Source organism: Anas acuta, chromosome 17 (assembly GCF_963932015.1).
Source record: "Anas acuta chromosome 17, bAnaAcu1.1, whole genome shotgun sequence".
Taxonomy (NCBI): domain Eukaryota; kingdom Metazoa; phylum Chordata; class Aves; order Anseriformes; family Anatidae; genus Anas; species Anas acuta.
Genome location: NC_088995.1, coordinates 14,016,383 through 14,037,196, shown reverse-complemented (window position 1 = coordinate 14,037,196; position 20,814 = coordinate 14,016,383). Strand labels below are relative to the sequence as shown.

At 43.0% G+C, this 20,814-nt stretch overlaps 1 protein-coding gene across 7 annotated transcripts in view; it reads right to left on the bottom strand.

Moving 5' to 3' along the window:
- Positions 1–10,533: 10,533 nt before the first annotated feature.
- Positions 10,534–20,814, bottom strand: part of TMEM132D (transmembrane protein 132D) — a 262,231-nt gene continuing 251,950 nt past the window's right edge. For 6 of the 7 annotated variants that reach the window (XM_068653582.1, XM_068653580.1, XM_068653584.1 and 3 more), the window contains 4 exons: positions 20,175–20,380; positions 18,755–19,028; positions 17,509–17,700; positions 10,534–13,389 (listed from right to left, as the gene is read on the bottom strand). In XM_068653582.1, coding sequence (XP_068509683.1) covers positions 12,208–13,389; positions 17,509–17,700; positions 18,755–19,028; positions 20,175–20,380 — 1,854 coding nt within the window. In that variant the 3' untranslated portion in view covers positions 10,534–12,207. The remainder of the gene's footprint in view (positions 13,390–17,508; positions 17,701–18,754; positions 19,029–20,174; positions 20,381–20,814) is intronic. The other variant, XM_068653581.1, reaches the window with a different exon arrangement.

Genomic DNA, 20,814 nt, shown 5'->3' with positions numbered 1-20,814 from the left:
GCTTGCTCTCCTTTGACACTATATGTAAGAACAACCATGAGCACGAGAGATTCCTCCAAACTAACAGCATGAGATGCTGAAACAAATTTAAGAGAAAGGAAATCTAATGTCAGCCTTCAAAAAATGGAAGAGAAACCCTAAGATGCTGCTTTTTTATCTTACATGTATTCCATACTGGTGGTTCAAAAGTGATCAGGGTTCCCCGTGCCAGGGGAGTCTCCCTGCTTTATCTTAAGCTCTGTCCACCCTGTGCTGTTCCCAAATATTGCCGCCAGTGACCACTGAAATACCACTGCCATCCAGCTGGGTATGACTTTCAGGGGACTCTAGGACAAAGGCAAGTTCCAAGCCTTTTTTTTGCTAGATAGGAAAAGTCTGGCACCACTAAGGAAGCAAATAACCAGTAACCTTTACAAACAAGTTGTTGTTAAGAACTTGTTTCTAAAGAGTTGTCCCAATCTCTTGCCTACCAATGAATCAACAAACAAGTCTCAGCTATGAACCATGTTCTGTATTTAGGGGCAAATATAGTCTAAACAGGCAAATAATCATGCTACTCTCTCAATACATATAAAATTTATGGTCACTGCAATATTTCAGCAAAGGCACTTTTCGAGGGAGGAATGGTCTGCAGAGCAATTAGGATGAAAAAGAGTTTTGGCTGCCTTCGGCTTAGCGGCTCTCATCTGTCATACAAGGAAATTTATGCTGCTGCAGAAGCCCGCATTAAAAAGCTGGGAGGAGAGCACACACCCCACACTTCTTGTGTGTTGCAGTGTCCAGAAGCTGCTCTGCAGCACCAAAAATATACATATAGAAAAGACAAGTTTTTGTCAGCACCAATATCACCAAAGGAAAATAAATCCAATCAAGCCTCTCCCATCACCACAACTAGTTCTTCCCATCTCATATTTATGGTTGTTGCCCCACTTGTTGACAGTTATAAGGCATTAAGCAATTCCTTCTGGTCTGGCCTATGGTCTTCTCTCCTCCGTGGCTCCTGCTCAAGACCTACTGCCGTCATTGCTACAGGATTTTGGAGTCTGACTCCTCAGCTGCAGCTCTGGCCTTTCAGGGACAGAAACTCCACTGTTCCACAGTCTTCAGCAGTAAAATTATAGCTAGTTGTTTCTAATTTATTGAGAACTAAGGTTACCTCTAGATTATTATTTATTTTCCAGGCCAAAAAAGTACGTACCTTTCCTCAGATATTTTGGCTTTGCATGAGGAACAGCAAAGAAAAATGCAAGGACAAATAGGTGAAACCTAATATCTGTTTACAGACATTAGATAAACACAGGACTGGCTCTATTACTCCAAGAGGCTTAATTACATACTAAAAATGAAAAGCATATGTGGTTGCAGAGCTAGCACCTAATCTGAAGAGACAGTTAATTCCTGAGCGTCCCAATCAAGGCAATGCTCAAGGCATGCCATCAGCACCATGGATGCTGTACATTTTTTATTTTTTTTTTATTATCATTATTTTTATTCAGACAACCACCCACCAAAGTCTATACTCCAACTCCCAAGCAGTCAGCACACACTCCATCAGTTGTGGATTTCTCCAGTGCCAGAGCATTCTGACATGCTACTGCTAAATCACCAGAAAACATTTTCTGTGGCATAATGTGACGAGCAGTATGTGCTTTTTCACACCGCAGCTGTGCTTCGTGGAAGATCCTGCCCACCTATCCCTCCACCTACATAGACGTGAATGTTCTAGCTGTGAAAAGTTTTGACTTAATTGTTGGCTCTATCCTACTCTTTCTGTAATTATTATGGTTTTATTTCCCCACTTCTCCTAGCTGCTGCTGTCTTACTTAATAAGCTGCTCACAACTGCAAAGTTTCTAGCAGCATCCCCAAATTGCAGGCAGGGCTTCTTGATGTTTAGCAGGTGCTCCAAAACCATACAAGGTCTGATCACCTGGGTCTGACCCACACCAGAAGTGAGGCTGCTTATGACAGACACAGCTGTACCGTGCCTTCAGTGTTCCATGATGTGCTCAACCGACCTCTCTGAAGCACCTCCAGGTGTTCTCAGGTGTTTTGCCTTTTGGTAGAGCAGCTGGAGGCTGCTGCCTTTGATGCAGTTTAATGAGGAAGTATATGGGGAGAGTATGGAAGAGAGGGCAGCACACAGGTGATTTTGGCAAGCTGCTCAAAATATAACCGAGCAGCAAGTGCAGGTTATGTGTTATGTGTTCTTTGCATCTTAAATACTGTATGGACCACTGAGGGAAGGCAGGATAGAAATGCTGGAAAACAATAACCTGGGAAGAAAGAGCAGTGGGTACATCTTCTAAGCTCCATTGTAGAAAAAAAGCTCATTTCTTTAGCTTCCATCCTACTCACTGGAGACTTTAATCTGCTGAGTCAGAGTCTGCTCCACCCCTTTGAGCACTTTGTGTGCTGCACCTGGGAGCAGAGCTCCCCTCCATCTCTGGGAGCTCTGACAGATCCTGCAGTGCCAGAGAACAGTGTCTTCAGCAAACAGAGAGGCTGTATTACATCAGCCCAGCCCCAGCCCAAAAGCACTTGGAGCATTAAAAAGAAAAAAAAAAAAAAAAATTATGGGACTAATCTGTTGCATTAATGGAAAAAAAAAAAAAAAGTATGGAAGCAGAGAACAGAGCACATTTTTCAGTGCTAGTAAATAGGAGTTTATATATCCTGTCTTCTTCTGTGTATCCACACATAGTCTGTAAAGCTGTGTGGTTTTCCTTTGTTCATGATTTAATTGTCTGAAGTATTTAGTGCCCATACCTACTACCCTACTACTTGTAAATGAAGTGTTTCAAACTATTTTTTTTTTTTTTGGGGGGGGGGAGGAGGAGTGAGGGGATGGGGTCAATCCTGAGACCAACACATCAAGCTAAATTGTTCACAGCTATCCACTTTTACAGAAAACAAGTCTATTCCCCCACCTCCCCACACCCCATATTGTTGTTGTTATATTATCTGTATGAGCCAGGCACTGGCAAAGAGATGAAAAAAAAAATGACAGAACATTGTAAGAGAATTTAATGAAGTGGTTCCAAATATTGTATCAAAATAAATGAAGTGAATAATGCAAGAGCTCATTCCAGGTCCCTTCTACAACAATAACTATTGTATGAGCAGCACATCTGAGGAGATGGGGATGGATGGATGAATACAAAGGTGCTACTCTGGCACATTACAGAGCAGGGAACAATGGGCAGCCTGAATTGCTATATTTAATTTCAGTAATTCTTTGAGTCCAGATTCTCAGGAAGAAAATAGCAGGTGATAAAAGAGGAGGAGGAGGAGGAATTATCATCCTTTCTGGTGTCACTTAACTATTTTGCTTCTGCTCAGGAAGGAGGAAAATGGGCTGATTGCATGCCTGCATCTTTGAACTCCTGTGCGAGCCATCCTGTATTTTGAGCAGCTTGCCAACAGCCCTCAGCAAGCAGAGCTGCTGGCCTCCCACTAGGAGGGAGGTGTTTGCTTGGCACTTCCACTCTCAAATTATCTGCCTTTCATTAAAAATATATGCAATGGGATGCAATAGAAACAGCCCTGAGCCAGAACACTTGGGCCTGTGCTGCACCGCTCAGCTCTGCAGCCCGGGCCCAGCTCCAGCCGCAGACACCATGGCCTCAGCTCCGGCTCCTGCCTGTGGTGGGCTCAGTGTGGTGGACCTCTGGGTTTGCCAGATTGCAGCTGCATGCAATGGAGACCCCAGAGCATGGTGTGGAAGCAGGAATCCATGCTGGAACACTGCTTTTATAAATGTGGCTGCTTACTTGTGTCCCCCTTGGTGACACAGAGGGAACATGAAGTTGTCAGGTAGGGACCTTTATTTGGACACAGAACCAAGCAAAAGGAGTCGGACATTGACAGGTTACCCAGGTTGTCTAACGCCATGTGGACAGGCATACTGTGCTTTCCCATCACTGACAATAGCTAAGGAGCACTGTCTATTCTCTGGTTCTTTGGAAACTACCTTTTTAGTTCTTCTTTCTATAGGAAAAACCCTTCACACTACTGCTACCTCCCTGGGAATGGCATTGACCAGTCACATAAAGCACAGCGCTGGGAACAAAGCTTTTGTCTGCATTTTTCCGAGCCCTGTCCCTGCACCTGTTAATGCCAGCAGCACCTTTCCAGAGGTCACGTTCACTGGAGCGCCGAGCTGCTAGCAGTCGGCAGCCAGAGCACAAGAAGTGCCTACCTGCTCTGACAGCCAGGAACAGCAACACTGGGAAGCAGGTAGGGAATCAGCAGCAAAACTACTACAAGAGTTACCTTCCTTTCTTTGCTTCTAAGCACCCCGTGTGGCACTGCTCTAATTTTGTCTGTCTGCCTGCATTCCCCATTGGGCTGGCAGAGAGAAAACAAATGATTGGTGCTCGCCTGCCCCTTCCCAGCTCTGCCACCCATGGCTGGCTGTGCAAGTGTCCTTCCTCCCTGGGAGATGGATCCCGCAACCACCCGTGCTGCCCATCAAGCCTCTCCTAACCCAATTGCATTTCACTGACAGCTTTACTTGCAAATTCCCTCTCTGCACAGCTCACACTAAGAACCTTAATATTCCTGCAAATTCAGAAAGGGGATTTCCAACAAGCATTAGGAAAATTAAACTTCTCAAGAGCTGTCTCAATCTGACAAGCTCTTGAAAGTACATTAAGTGAAAATATTAAAATGGGGGATGGGGAACTTGTAAGCAAATGACGAATTAAGGCTAGAAATGAGGACAGCATAAGTCTACTTCATGTACACATAAAGCACACATACATGTATTCAGACACACACACACAGAGATGTACATGGATATGTAGTTTAAAGCTTCTTGCTGCCTTGCAATAGCAAATTACACTCCCCCACCCTTTGCTTCCATGCAAAGCCAAAGCAGCAGCTATCACTAATGGCTGGGGCATTTCCCTCAGAGAGTTGTGCTTTGCAGCAACATGAAACATGCCTGAGCACCAGCACCCTGGGCAGCACAGGTGGAGTCTGGGATTCAAACAGCAACTTTTCACCAAGGGCATTTTCTCTGCCGGTGGGAGCGAATCAAGCCCAAGCCCAACAGACCCAGGCAAGCGAGGCACAGTGTGACCGTCCCTGGCTGGGGACCCTGGGCTCCTTGCAAATCACACCAGAGACCATGGGGCTCCTCGCAATGTCAGGGCTAGGTGGGCACTCTGCAGCGCGCATGCTGGCTCTTTGCAGCAGTAGGAGCTCGCGCAGCCCACAAATGGCAGTGTGCATTACTGCTCCCCTTTGCAAAGCCCCAGTTGCAGAATGCTCCCCCATGACCCAGCTTAGCTAAATCTCTTTTGCTTCCTTCTGTCCCTCTTTGTTGCTTTCTGGTTCGCTTCCCCTGCAGTGCTTCCAAGCCTGCATCCCATGTGCAGGGGAAGCTTTTTTTTTTCCTGTGGGGGTGAGCAGCTGAACTGGGTGTTGGATGTGTAAGGCTCTGAAGGATGAGAGGGTAATGGAAGTTTTTAGTTGGCACAGAATAGCTGGTAGCAAAATTATCTGCACTCTGGCATGGCTCTTGCTCTACAACCTTGAAATTCCCTCTGGTTTAGTCCCTGATTTTAGTAACCGTTCCCAGCTTGTCTGTCTGTCCTTCCTCCTCTGCTGCTTTGCAGCAGGCATCCCCAGTAGCATCACAAATCGTATTAAACCTGGATTACAAGAGCAGCCTCCTCAACCACAGTCCTTTATCACTGGTGCCTTAGGAATGTGGGACTCCAATTCTGTACTAGACAAGGGGACAAAACAATTAAAAGAGCTGATTAAAATCCTATTGCTGTTCAGGGGCTTGGCACAACTGTGTGGGGTGCAATGAAAAAAATCTTTTGGAGCTTTCATTCACAGCCTGCCAAAAAAAGCCTCTTCAGCTGTGTGAATTGGTGTTGCAACAGAAACACTACTGAGTGCGCTTTTAAAGCTGTGGTCAAGTCTGTGTAGACAGTTAGGTACAGAGCTCGAGCTAATCAATAATTGGGATCTATCAATATTGCAAAATATTTTGAGTTATTAATGGCAGCCTGATACTATTCACTGAAGGGAGAAATATAATAGGGGCTGATTTGCCCTTGGTGTCCTGACTGGCAGAAGGGAAAGAAATGCCAAACACTAAGAGCATTGATTAGGACAGAGGATGAAAGAAAGCTGCAAAAAGTTATTAAGAGGAGCACAGTGATTTGGGTTCGGGGCCTGATGAGAAAAGAATGCAAAATGGGTGTCCACAGTCAGTCAGCCAAAGTCTTTGCTGGAGAAACAAGGAGACATGAGATGTGTCTGTATCGGGGGAAGAACACTGGGCTGTTTGCACAGTGCAAATTGTCCTGTCTCCCTCTGCCCACTTGTTTTTGGGAAGCATTGTAATTTCGACCTTTAGACAGCATGTTTTCTACTGAAGTCAAAGAAATTAGTCAGGCCTTGGCTGCTGAGCAACCTCTGGGAAGAGCTGGGATGTACCCTGCTGCAGCAGAGGGAAACCTGGCTCTCCAGCATCGGGGGCAGAGCACACACACAGGAGCTGATCCCCTCATGGGGAGCATCCCAGGAGCATCTGGGGAAGAAGCAAAGTCATCTTCCACCAAAGACTGTGGCCCCACTGTGCAGCAGAGCAAAATCCTGTACCAAGTCCTCCTATTATTATTTCTCCTTCACTCTCTCAGTTAATCTAGGCTTACTGAGCACAGTGAAATTTTAAAAATGAGAGTCTCAGTCATATTTGTAGTATCCTATCATCAAGGCTGAGCAATGAAGCTCTTGGGATTGGTTTTTAGGTCATTAATACCTTAACTGACTGCAGGAAACTCTATAATTTAATTATTAGGAACAAAGGTCTGAATATGAATAAGCAAAGTCCCTGTTGCACTTCAAAGCCACAGATTTCTGGTGCTGGCATTACTGGTTTGAGGTCTGTCAGGTGCCACAGAAGCTCGGGTACCAAATCTCTAATATCCAGCTACTACCAGCATGCCAGCTCAGCATCGGGCAGCTAACACTGTGAAGCAGCTGTGACTGCACAAGGGGAAAATGCAACAGGAGGTCTCATTTGCACCTACTAAAACAAGGAGGAAATGAGTCCTGGTAGATGGTTCAAGCAAACGTGGTTCAGGGCTGAACGTATCCCTCCAGGCTTACGGGGCTGTTTCAAGGAGACAGATGCAGGAACTTGTCGCATGCAATCTACCAGCCATCTTTAAAACACGACAGGAATTTCTTAATAAGCATTGGCAGTACATACAAACAGAGTAGCAGTGCTGCTTTTCCAGCCATTAATATTACATACATGGGCTGCTTAATTTGCTGTTCCTCATAGAGCCTGAGCAGGAAGCCTGCATAATGAAGGATTTGTTGACAGAGGTCTTCATATCAAATCAGCAAAAAGGTAAAAAAATGATCCAGTTTCAGGCATATTGGCTTGACCCATTTAGCCTTGGCCTGTCTAACACTGCTTATTATGAGCACAATGTAGAAGGCTCTCCACCCTTTTCAGTCCCTTATTGCTGCCACTTTTGAACTTAATCTATTAAAGCTTTTGCCAAGAAGCCAAGCAGCACAATAATACTCACCAATTTCACAGACCAGAGGCTCAGTTTATGTGCAAGGAAGATGATGGCTGTTGCAGACCAAACACCCGTTCAGAAAGGTGCTTAACCACATGCCCTGTGGTAAGTGCATAAGCGGGCACTCCGCTGAGTTTTCAAACAGTGAGAAATGAACAGAAATCTTATCTCATCAATGCTTTGCAAGTGATACTCTAACCTTTTTTAGAGCTCTCTTGGTATCCTGCCCATCAGCAGGAGGCAGCTTGTTGTGGAGCCAGGCATTGCAGTGAAGAAAGGTTAGTGCTGCTGCCCGGCGTGGGCAGCTCAGGTTGACAGCATGCAACCCTCCTGCAGGACAAAAGCCTCTCCTACTTCAAACTGGTATATTACCTCATGTACGCCTGATAGCAGTGTGGATTTTTAGTTTTTGAAAGTATTTAAGGCATTTTCTAACCACGACATATGCCAGTGATAGCTCCTTGCCTCAGTTAATTCTTCAGTGATGCTTATTGGAATTAGTTTGATCAACACACATGTGAGTCCAGTGGAATTTCTCACCTAAGTGGCATGTGAAAGACTCTCCTGTGTTGTCATACACAAGTCCTTCAGGTCTCGCTAAAGATCTTACATAAAGAAGCATCCCCACAGATCACAGGGGAATGAGAGCAGACAGTCTTGGAGAGGGGAAGCATACGCAGAGCTGAATTAAAGTGTCTCTAGTGTGCTCATTTCATTTACATCACATTCATTATGGAAACGAGGTGTGAAAGTAGTTTCTAGAGCTACTTAGTGCAGGCTGCACATCTATTTAATACCTCCTCTGTTTTTTCACGTCACTTACCTCCCTAGAATTCTTGTTCCAGAGCAATTATTTACCGCGTTGCTCATACCTTGAATTCACGAGTGTATTACTGTAGCTTGGTCTGAACCACTATACATATATAAGACTGCTGAAGGGGAAGCCTTTAAAAAGAAGAAAGACCGTAAAGAACCAGCTTACCTGATTTATAGGACAATTGAGTGTCTACTCCTCATTGTATTTATGCATAAAGTGTCTAAAAAAAGCCAAATTGCATCAGACACATTTCCTTTTGTTAAAATGCCTGTATCAGTCTATCAGATGTCTAGCTACTCACATAAAAACAGACACTCGCATAAAAGAGACTCAAACATGAAAATAAGGAAGCAATTGGAAGTTACTAATAGCACCCACAGGAGACTTCTTGCTATCAGCAGGGTTCTTCAGCAGGCTCAAGAGATTGCCAATGGGAGCCACAGCTCCATGCTATGTGCATGAAACATTTAAATACCATCACTGCTTTTATGACAGCATAAACAAAATTTCATTCACCAAACAAAATTCTTGTCTGATTGCCTGAAACACAAGTTTTCACCCTCGAGGTGCTTCATGGTGCAGAGGCTCTCACCTAAAACCACTGTGAGCAAAGTGGGTATGCACACACACCCCACAACAGGTAGCTACATATGTATGTACAAAAAAGCTCTACAGGCAGTTGAGTTACTCTTCTATTAGCAGATTAATCGATACTGCTTGCTTGCATGCAGACAGCCACAATCTGCTCTGATTTCTCCCCGAGCAGAGCTCTGGATCTTGCCCAGTGACATTAAAAGGTGGGGGGGGAGTGATGTCTCCTTCTGGTTTTGCCATGGATTTCCCGTGTTAGCTTGGGCAAATCACTTAACCCTGGTGTTCTCCGTGTCAATAAGGAATCCACCTTGCTCAGAGTACTTTGAGATCTATGGATAAAGAGCACTTTAGGGACTCGGCATTATTTATAGTATTACCCTATGGATAATAGCAAGCTGCAGCTGTTAGAGATGTCAGGGATGTCTGAGCAAGCAGAAAGGCATAAATCTGAATGTCGGTATCCTTAGCATCATAGCTGGTGGCTGTTTTGTCCTAGGAGAACATTTCAGTGTTACCAGATGAACTTGATGTTAGTTCTCCATGTTCCCCAGAGGCAGGTAATGCAGAAATCTGGATTTACCATAACAGCTCAGTGGGAAAGCAAGTCTGACAGCCTGCTCCCAGCATGGCTCATACCTGCTCTTTCTGAAAGGAAAAGACTAGCCACAGAGTGACACTGTTGCAAAGTAATCTTGCGTGTATGCATGAATCTGATCTGCACAGACTGCTAGCTGACATTTGGCCACTTTTACCCCTACCTCTGTGTTAGTGAGGGTGTCTCTGAGGACACAAAGTAGTTATGTGTAAAAAGCATCCAAAATAGCTCAGGAATGGAGGAAAGACTGTGGGCTAGTGCACTGAAGAATCTTCTTGGAGGCCAAAGGGCTTTGCTCTGAGACCAAGGCTGCTTCCTTCATCTGAGCATTCATCCAGAGCTGGCTTGGGTCCTGCTCTGTGCTGTCATCACTGTTGCACTTTGTACTTGAGCATGCATAGGACTGACTAATCCAGACCTTGATGAAATGTTCTGAAAGATATCAAAGATCTCTCTCTCTCTCTCTCTCTCTCTCTTTTTTTTTTTTTTAAATCTTGTGTGGAATTATAAGAGTCCTATGCATCCAACACACGCACAAATATCGATCTCCAATGTCTTGGGTCCATTTGCCTTATTTACACCAACTTACTCTTTTACTATTGTCTTCAAAGTCTTTTAACCAAATGTGGATCTTTCTAATCACACCCAAATCATGAACTCACATATTAGGCTTTCAAAAGAGAAATATGCACATGGATTTAATGGATTTATTTGCAACTAGTTTCAAATCTTGGAAGGGTGACTTGGTGCAAATACATTTGTAGTATAACATGTTGTTGATGTTATATCTTTTTCCTCCAACATTGCAGAATGTAAAACATAAAACTTTGTAACTAGATTGTGCCAAGATCCATAATTCACGATTTCATCAAAGGGCAAGTCTCCATATTGCTGCCAGTCTCTTTTAGGGTAAATGTTCTGACAGTGAAAGGAGAGAGGCGTTCAGAGTAGGAAAAAAAATGAAGCCACTAAAATGCAAATTTTATTCACAGTTGGCATGTTTATAAATATATATATTACATTCTTACAATCTACAGTACATTCTAAATATAGAGGGATTCAATCTAAGTGGTTGTGGGAGGGTGGGTGTGCATTAAACAGAGCAACCTAGATTCAATGACAGAAAGAGACTTAATAATAAAAGGGGGGCAAGGAATCACTCTGGAAAATAAAGGAAAACTTGAAATATAAGCTGGAATTTAGTTAACGCCTTGGCGCTTTGCCACTGGTCACCAGAGACTGCTTTTGGACCGCACAAAAAAATGTCATGCTTTTAGGGCTGGAGGGTGTATCAGACTCAAAGGGAAATGACTGAAATCCTACCATATGTACATCCTTATCAGAGGAAAACAAAAGATAACCATCACTTCTGGGAGAAACAGTGAGTTTAGCTGTTCAGATTTCAACAGAGTTGGATGTGCACACTCCTCTGTGACCTTTGGGTGCCCTCTAAACATGCTGAGCAGGGGCCTAAAGAAGCATGAGCAGGAGGAACTGAACAACCTGACCTCTCCCGGGAAGGGGGAGAACAAAGAGGCAGTTGCTGTTTGTTTCTGAGTTCAGCACAAGTTACACTTACCCTAGAGAGTGGCCAACTTTGGTAAATGGCAGCATGTAAAGCAAGTACTGGCTTTGTACTAAGTGTCCATGCTGGGTGAGAGCACGCCATGGAGAAGCGAGTGTGCATGGAAGGGAAGGGAGAAGCCACTGTGCTCCCAAAGTTGACTGAAGCTAGCAAGTGCCCTCAGAACAACAGACGGGGTGCACTACTGGGAAATGGCTGAGAATATAAATTTGAAACAGGACAACCAAAGAAAGTGGGCTTTTAAAAATAGCTTGTTCTCTCAAACTTTCCAAAACAGACCTTCCTTTGTATGAGTGGTATTCTGAGTGTAGGTTATGTCTTCTCCTATCTTACAAATTAAGAAATACTGAAAATTGGCTGGCAAAGTTTGTTACCTTGGCATCTACTTAAAAAGACAGTTTCAGTTTTAGCTGTATATGTGTATCCATTCTCAGTGCTTGGGAGGCAAACATGCTGGTTTATAAACAGCCCAGTTACTCCATTTTCCCCTCCACATTCTTTGGAAACTCATGACTTTAAAGCTCTGGGAGCTGCTTTGCTCACACTGTTGGCTTGTGTCAGCTTTAAATTAATGTTCTTGGATGGATATTCTCTGCATGTGTCTTGAATGACATGCTGTCTTTGTTGATCTATTTATTCTGAGACCAATTTTTTGCTTTTAACCAAAGCTTAGAATATTGAACAGTAGAGCTGTGCAATCTTTGTAATATCCAAACTGCACTGGAGTTTCTTATATTTATTGATTTCCTGGGAAAGCTCAGAGAATGAGACCATATTATTTTGCTAGGTTTTTTGTCACGTTACCATGCATCAAAAAATCTCACACATCTCTTACTTCCATCTCTGAGCGCAGACAAGACTCGAATTTTAAGAGCTGTCCAGGATCTCCAATCTCCCAGCTGCTTTTGGGTGGCTTTTGGGGGCTCCATGGAGTTATTATCCACCAGCTGATTCTTGTTATCAGTACAATGTTTTGCCCCACTACCCAAAATTAAAGGCAGAAGGTGAGTGAAAAACAAACAAACAAACAAAACAAACAAAAGAAGTCTTGTGTCTCATTACAAATTTTCATGTAATCTTTCCATATACTTTTTAAGTTCTTTGCACTCCCCCAGGTCCATATCCTGGCAAACCCATTTAATGTCATCTTCACTGCTCATCAAAATTGAGTTGACAGTTGGGCATCCATCATCAGAGGAGATGGTGGTAAAGGTGGTGAATTTAACCCGTTTCCTCTTAGAGGTAGGAGAAGTAGATGGTTCACTTTTCTGTTCTTTCCCTTCAGTGAATGTGGACTCAGTAGACATAAAAGCTTGTCCATTAATATTTTGGGGAGCATTTGTGTTGAGGAGATATTTGCTCTCTTCATAGTCTACTCCTCTGTCAATGGCTGTAATACGTTCATCTTGTTGAGATGAGAAATTTATGTGATTCTCTAGAAGTTCTGTCCTGTTGCTCAGACCAACCCAGTCATGAGAATGGCTCATGCCTTCTTGTTCGTCAAAGGGAACTTGCTTGTTTCTGTACTTCAAAGCAAAAGTGACACAATTGATAAGGAAGACCAGAATTGCCAGGCAAAAGACTCCCAGCAGAGCATACATTCCTATCTCCAGATCACTGAGTCCCCTGGGGGTCTGCACAAGGTCATTCTCTTCCAAGTCTCCATTGCTTCTTGGCAGATCCACCTGTGCAGGGAAGCTTGTGAAATCTATGGGGATGTTCTGCAGATGACTATCATCGTCCAGGAGGCTTTCTCTGTCTTCTTTTTTACTTAAAACAGATTTTTGAGTGGTGGTCCCTTTGCTTTGCTCTTGGCCCATCGAGGAGCTGTCATACTGGCTGTCTGGCCCAGCTCTCTCCTGCAAAGTAGTTTTCTGACGCCGGTCACTGGCATGATTTTCTAGGTGGACACCACTTCCCCTGTGTTTACTATCGCTGATGTTAGGGTTGACATCACTCTGCCCAAACTTCACTTTAATGCTGCCGCTTCCAACAGCCAGGACACTCTTCCTTTTGGATTTCTGGCATGATTCGCTGATTACCATCTCCACCTTCACCAGTGTCCCCTGGCCTTCTGTCTCAGCTGCAATCACGGGCCACTTGAATTTGGGATCATGGTGAATGGAGACCACCTTCTCATCCAGAGATGTAGCTGACAAAGAGAAGTCTTTGGAGTCATAAATATCCAGGGGCATGACAGATCCATCACTGAACTGAATCCAGCAGCTAATGGCTGCTTCCTATTTTGTATAAAACAGATATACACACATTCAGAATAAATGCTTAGGGAAATTTGTTCTGTCCCAGTCTATTTCCTCCTCCTCACAAGATCCGTATACCATTTATAACCAGAAAAGAAATAAAAGGGAGAGCAAGAAAATTAATGCTAAAAGAAATACTTGTTTAAAACACTCGTTGATAATAAGATTTGTTTCCCCAAAGGTGCTTAAAGGAGCTGTATTCCCTGGGCTCCACAGAATCTACTTCAGCATCATAATAAATTACATGTCAGAAGGCATTACCAGCTACTGAAATAATTTACTGCTGTATATTTAAATTAAAAAAAATAAATTTATTTCTAAACTGCTTAAAATACAAAGTCTCCTCTTGTTACACACAACACATGTTAAAAAACACCTAATATAGCAAATAGACCCATACATGGCTCCGTACCTTAAGTCTTTGATTTTTGTCTCTCAAATGAAGTGTTTTATGCAAGCAGAGGAGACAGATCAGTTGCTTTTTGAGGAAATGGCCAGGATAATTTTCACGCTTGTTAGCAATTAAAAGCAAGACAATAATGAAATTTAATCTTGTGTCACAGCAGTACAAATTGTATACTTCAGAGTGCAAGGAGGTTTACTGAATGTAAATGGGACAGACTTGAGTACTGGTTCTTTATTTTCATGTGCAATGTGTAGGGTTTTTGTGAACCTTGATTTTTGTTTTTTAACTAAGACATTTGAAAGAATTCTTATATTTCAGAAAACATGTGCTCAGCTGCTTCTGAATATAAGGTCCTCTAAGGACTCTAAAGCAGCTATCAAAACTTGCTGTGCTACCTGAAAAACTCTTGGCACACACAAATCATTTACAAGTGAAATTCAGATAGCTCCATGGGACTCCAATTCCTGCTTCTGACTGTATGACTTGCTCTGTTTCAGTTCACTACTTACACCTGATTAAACACTGCAGAATCCACCCCAGAAAGACTCCTGGCTTGATGAGTGGATTCTCCTGTGTCTAAAAGGATGTACACTCTTGCCCAGCAGGAGCCAGGCCCACCTTGCTCTGAGGAGGATCCTGGCATTCAACCACCCAACCAATAGACTTATAATCCTACTTGTTGAAAGCATGGTTACAAGAGTCTTGTTTCTTTAAATAAACAGTTTTTTCAAACAGACGGTACTTACATCATAACAAAATGTACACGCAGAGAATAAATATTTATCATTATCTTTTAAATAATTTCAGCACATAGTCATTTACCTGTTCAAATCACAGAAGATAGGCCTCCAGTCTTTTGGGATTGTGTTGTACATAATCTACTGGCCTGATTCTGAAATCCTTACAGCTGTAAAGCTCCCTGTGCTTCAATGGGAGATTTGCTTCTATCTCTGTTTCAGGACTGAGCCCTAAGACTTGCTGACACTGTCATAAATCCCAGCTTTGTGTTTATTAATCTTTGGATATTTCTTGAAGGCTGCATAGAATTTATATAATCGGCTCTCATCTTCCCACTGTGTTGCTTAAACCTGCATAATCATTTAATAATTTTGCATTGCTCTGCTTATAGGGACTGTGCTCTGTAAATCATGTACTAAACAACGGAAGGAATCAGATGCCTTTCAAAATGGAGTCGGGCCTTGAAGAGAGGAGCATGCAAACTTTCATTGCTGGTTTAACACTGATCTGATGTTGTTCTGTTACCCCTCTATCCAGAGAGGCACTCATCCAGACTCCATTTCTGGGAACAGAAATGTCATAGCTGGGAAGTATACTGGGACTAAATGCCATCGAACACAGCTTTGGGGCTGCTTTAAAGGTACTTTGTTTAATTCCCCATGTCAGCAATGGATTAACTTACTGACCTTATTTCTAGATGCCTGGCATTGATTTCGTAACTCCTGGAAGACTATGGGAGCCTGATTTTTATCACCCTATAAAGATGGAAGTACTGCATTATTTCTCATCTTGCATCCCAAGGATAAGACGTTATGATGAATTAATGCATCTCAACAGTTGGCCAGATTTCAAATATGTGTGCTGCACTCATTTACTTTTAAAGCTCAGAACATGCTTAAGAGTTAAGAGCCCAGTGCATCCTTGACATAAGACCCAGAGTGATGGATTTGGGTTAGAAAAAAAAGTTTAAATTTGAAATGTAGAAGCACAAGGACAAATATCAAACAGGAACTGATGGAGATGTGGCAAAGTCCAAAAGCCCTCAGTAATTGTACACAGCGACTGTGCCAGCACATGGATGGGTCAGCATGAGGATTTAGATCTGTGAGAGCTTGAGCAATGCAAAGTTTGGCTGAACCATTCTTAGAACCAGAAGACATAAAAGAGGACATCTGATATTGCTCATGGAGCAACCTTGTGGCAAAGGCAGGAACAAAGCTAATGGGCAGTGGAGAGAAAACTCACATTTCCTTTGGGCACATGTTAAGATTTATCATGCCAGGAGAACCTGGGAAGGTCTGAAAGATCTGACTGAAGAGAAGGGAAACATCATATAATAGTGATCCCTAATATAGGGACTAAGAAAAACAGAAAAAAAAAAAAAAAGATTTATGAAATCATGTATCAGGAAACGAGTCAGTGCTGATTCATACTCTAGTAATGAATTAGAATGAAAAGGATGTTCCTGAGCCATTTAACATGGTTATGGGAAGTAAAAGAGGACGACGCATTTGGCAGTATGCAAAATACCTTCTTCTCATTTAAAGATGGACTTAAAAATTTGATTTAGTTGCCTGTGTTAGGAGGCTGAACTCAGAAATGTAGCTGGCAGTATCTGCTCTGATCTAGTTAGTGCTGGATGGGACAAAAAGGGGTGTATGTGTGCTGCTTATTTATGACACATCACTGAGTTGCATGTGTTATTTGAGGGATGCAACCAAGACAGATGGGGCATGCTTATTTGTTGACTCATGTAGCTTAGACATTGCACTATTTTTGTGAGATTTTTGTTTCTCTATTAAAGCACCTGGTGGCCTTCAGACAAGAGTGCCCATAAAGAAAATGTTTTATTAGCCTATTATTAATAAAAATCTGCTTGATCCCATCAGCTTGTAAGATTGGATGTAGTGAATTAGAGCAGTGTCCTTCCACAATGTGGTATATGTGAGCAACATATTTAATATGTTTTTTAATAAATATAATTTTTAATATCTTCATCAATTATCTTCTTTAATATCTTCATTGATGATCTGGACGAGGGCATTGAGTGTACCCTCAGTAAGTTCGCAGATGACACCAAGTTAGGTGTGTGTGTCGATCTGCTGGAGGGTAGGAAGGCTCTGCAGGAGGATCTGGATAGGCTGCACTGATGGGCTGAGGTCAACTGCATGAAGTTCAACAAGGCCAAGTGCCGGGTCCTGCACCTGGGGCGCAATAACCCCAAGCTGAGCTACAGACTGGGAGATGAGTCGTTAGAAAGCTGCCAGGCAGAGAAGGACCTGGGAGTATTGGTTGATAGTCGGCTGAATATGAGCCAGCAGTGTGCTCAGGTGGCCAACAGCATCCTGGCTTGTATCAGAAACAGTGTGACCAGCAGGGCTAGGGAGGTGATTGTCCCCCTGTACTCGGCTCTGGTGAGGCCGCACCTCGAGTACTGTGTTCAGTTTTGGGCCCCTCGCTACAAGAAGGACATCGAGGTGCTTGAGCGGGTCCAGAGAAGGGCGACGAAGCTGGTGAGGGGCCTGGAGAACAAGTCCTACGAGGAGCGGCTGAGGGAGCTGGGTTTGTTCAGCCTGGAGAAAAGGAGGCTCAGGGGCGACCTTATTGCTCTCTACAGGTACCTTAAAGGAGGCTGTAGTAAGGTGGGGGTTGGTCTGTTCTCCCACATGCCTGGTGACAGGACGAGGGGGAATGGGCTTAAGGTGTGCCAGGGGAGTTTTGGGTTGGATGTTAGGAAGAACTTCTTTACCGAAAGGGTTGTTAGGCACTGGAAGAGGCTGCCCAGGGAAGTGGTGGAATCACCATCCCTGGAAGTCTTTAAAAGACGTTTAGATGTAGAGCTTAGGGATATGGTTTAGTGGGGACTGTTAGTTTTAGGTCAGAGGTTGGACTCAATGATCTTGAGGTCTCTTCCAACCTAGAAATTCTGTGATTCTGTGACTCTGTAACAGTACCTGCTTCGGAGATTGGAGCAGCTCTTGCGCTACTGCTGTAGCAAAGATAGCCTTATTGCTTCCAGGACTCAGCTGCAGAGAAAGTGATAATCCAGTTACCAGCTGCACTCCCAGATCGGTTATTGTCACCTTCTCATCCAGGACTGTCACTGTCTTCTCAGCTAAGATAGCATCTGAAAGGGGGGACAATATCTGAAAAGAAAAAAAAGTTAGCTGCAGCCATTTCGCATAGCACCAAGCAAAATGGCTACACAAAGATACTATTATATAGACAAGTGATATTTAATGGGCAGAATTACTCGTAACAGACACTATTAAAATATGATTAAGAAACAGCTAGTCTCATCTTATGTATTCTGCATCAATAGGATGCTCATAACGTCTTTTACCAATGTAATTGTAGTCAGCTATGCTGCTCACATCTGCAATGATAGCCACACCTGTTTCAGATGCATTAAATATTTTAAATGCAATCTTCATGTGAAATGGAATTATGTTGTTAATGACCATGTTTTTAGGTAGTATGTATATAATGCAATCTATACATTTATACATAGTTCTTAGAATAAATAACAGTATTACCTCTCCCATTGAAAGAAAGGCTAACACAAACATACTGCTACAATAAACACTCATGGTACTGTATACAGAATTGACAAAGAAAGCTTGTTTTGTTAAAAAATATGCATGGAGGTCAGTGCACTGAAACATGATGCCCAAAGATGTTCATTAGCAAGCAAGTTGAATTTAATGATCCATATATGGTACAGAGCATTTTTAAAGCACTTTATAAGAGGTATTCCTTAAATATAACTTGCACTCAGCCTTTTTGCCTTGGATCTTCCTTCCCAAAGGTTTATGTGCACTTGTGGAATCATTATAAATCTCAGAGCTTTGGAAAGTCATTTAAAAAATCTAGAGATTTTGCAGGAAGTCATAATCTCTAATTCCATTTCTCCAAACCTGACAAATTGTGTTGTTGACAATTGTGGTTGTTATTTGTTATTTCCTGGTTTAACAATTTGGAATGATGAGTACTTTTTTTTTTTTTTACTTGTGCTTGTTAACTTGGTTTCTACTTTGTGGTGTCACACTGGAACAATCTTTTTCTTTGTGCTCCATTGAGAAATTTGTGGCTCCAACTTCTGTTGCTAATGCAAGAAGCTGCTATACACCTGATCCATACCTTGGTTCCTGAAATTGTGGGTTAATGGAGGAAAGGGAGTGATTAATGACATTTTCCTACCTGAATTGTCGTCATTCCAAGCTCCTGTCCAATCAAAACTTGTCCGTCCTGTATCTTAGCAATTCTTGGCTCCTCCACCTGCATGAAGTCACTCACCAGGTCGGTGATGTCAATCTGCCAGTCAGAACCCAGTAAGTAGCTCAGCTGGCCCCCGGGGTCCGAGGCTTCAGCTACAAACTGCGTGAGCACTCGTACCATCGCATGTTGGTACTGAAGGGTGCATCCTCTTCCCTTCCGTTCATCCTCTTCTTCATCATCACTGTCCCTGGCTGGTCTGGTAGGACACCAAAAGTCAAAAATTAACAGAAATTGGTGCTAGGAGAGTTTGCAACAGAAGAGCTATTGCTGGCATAAGTCTGCAGCCTGGATGGTGGAAAAAAGATCTGTTGCCCCCTTCGATTGTTCTGTTGCCGTTTCTGTCAGTGCATTTCTGAAATCACTCAGGTAATTTTAACCCCACTTTAACCTCATTTCACTTGCTTGTAACTGAGGCCTTCAGGCTACCTGGGTCTCCGAAACAGCTGCTAAAATCACCAACTGGCTCGCTAGCTTCACTGCTTCCTTGTCCTCCACAAAGCTCTCTCACATGATTCCCAATGTTAAGTCCTTACTTTCAGGACACCTGCACTCTTTTCATGCTGGATCTTCCCATAAACATCTTGGTGTTGCCATGGAAATCTCTGTCATACATACTTACACATCTCTTTATGTATGACATACAGGTTGAAATCATGTTGCCACCAAAATGCCCATCTCTCTGCTCTGCTACTAACAGAAACCTGGTAATAAATGATGTCTTCACAGGTAGGAGAGAATAGCAAGTGTCTACTTTATCCATTTGTTCTTCTGGTTCTTAATAACACTGACAACTAATACGAAGTCTAGATCTGCCTACATACATTCTCTGTCCTGTCCTCACATACCACTGACTTGTGGGTGCAGACGGTTATCCTTTAAGCCCTACTCTAGCAGTGTCATGACTTTGGGACTCTCATCAGTGTCATTGGATCCTACAGCACTAATATGAAACAAGCAAGCATCAATGGTGCCATTAAAATGAAAAAATTATCTGGCAGGACCTGTGAACCAGGCTGGAGACCGGCTGGTCTTGGCAGAGCTGCTCCTTGGTGGTGTCTTCTGCTGCCCTATGGCTGACCCTGCTGAACATGGCCAACTGGCTCTTTTTGTCTCATTCACTAGCACTATAAAGGGAAATTGATTTCCAACGTAGGCTCGTGCAACCTGCAGCTTTCATTTCCCTCATAAGTCCAGTGCAGAAGCCTATTGAATAAATGTCTGGTCACCTTCAAATTCACACCGGAATTGCATTAAGGCCAAATAAGCATGTTCAGATCCACTGGCCCTGACAGGTCTTTGGCAAGTGCACAACCCAGAATGAACATCCTCTAATGAAACCTACCTCTTATTAGAGATGATGGGGACTCTCCATCCCTTGATCTGATTTAGTTCTGTGTCAGAGACCTCTATCTGCAGCGGGAGACGAGGAACCCAGACTGTCATTTCTAAAGGGGCACTCAGATGCTGGTAAGTGAAATTAACTATGACATTCACTTTGCCTTTCATTTCCTTTCCATTGACAAAGACATAGTCACATCTGTCAGAAACCTGAAAAAAAAAGGAGAAAGAGAAAAAAATTAATGAGTGTCTTCACAAATTATAAAGTATACTACATGCTGAGTAAGTGAGTGGGAAGAAGAGAAAGGATATAGGTTTAAACTAGCTCCAAGTTCAGAGGACAACTAGCAATAACAAGAAAGATGCCTGGTGTACCCTTAATAGCCTGTATAATTTGGCATCATTTTAACAGGTAGGCTTTTATCTGCTATAAACATTTCCATTATAATCTAAGATAAAAGAACAGCTTCTTCGTGTCCTTAATTCCCACTCCACACTACCATAGTCCTAGTATAATGGCACTGAGAGGATTTCCCTCTTTTCCACAGAGCTCAGCCAGACTGTCCTATCCTCCTCTTCTACTTTGTGAGCAGCCCAAGGAGTATCACTTGCACGTGGGGAGGAACAGGTCGGTAACTGCCTGT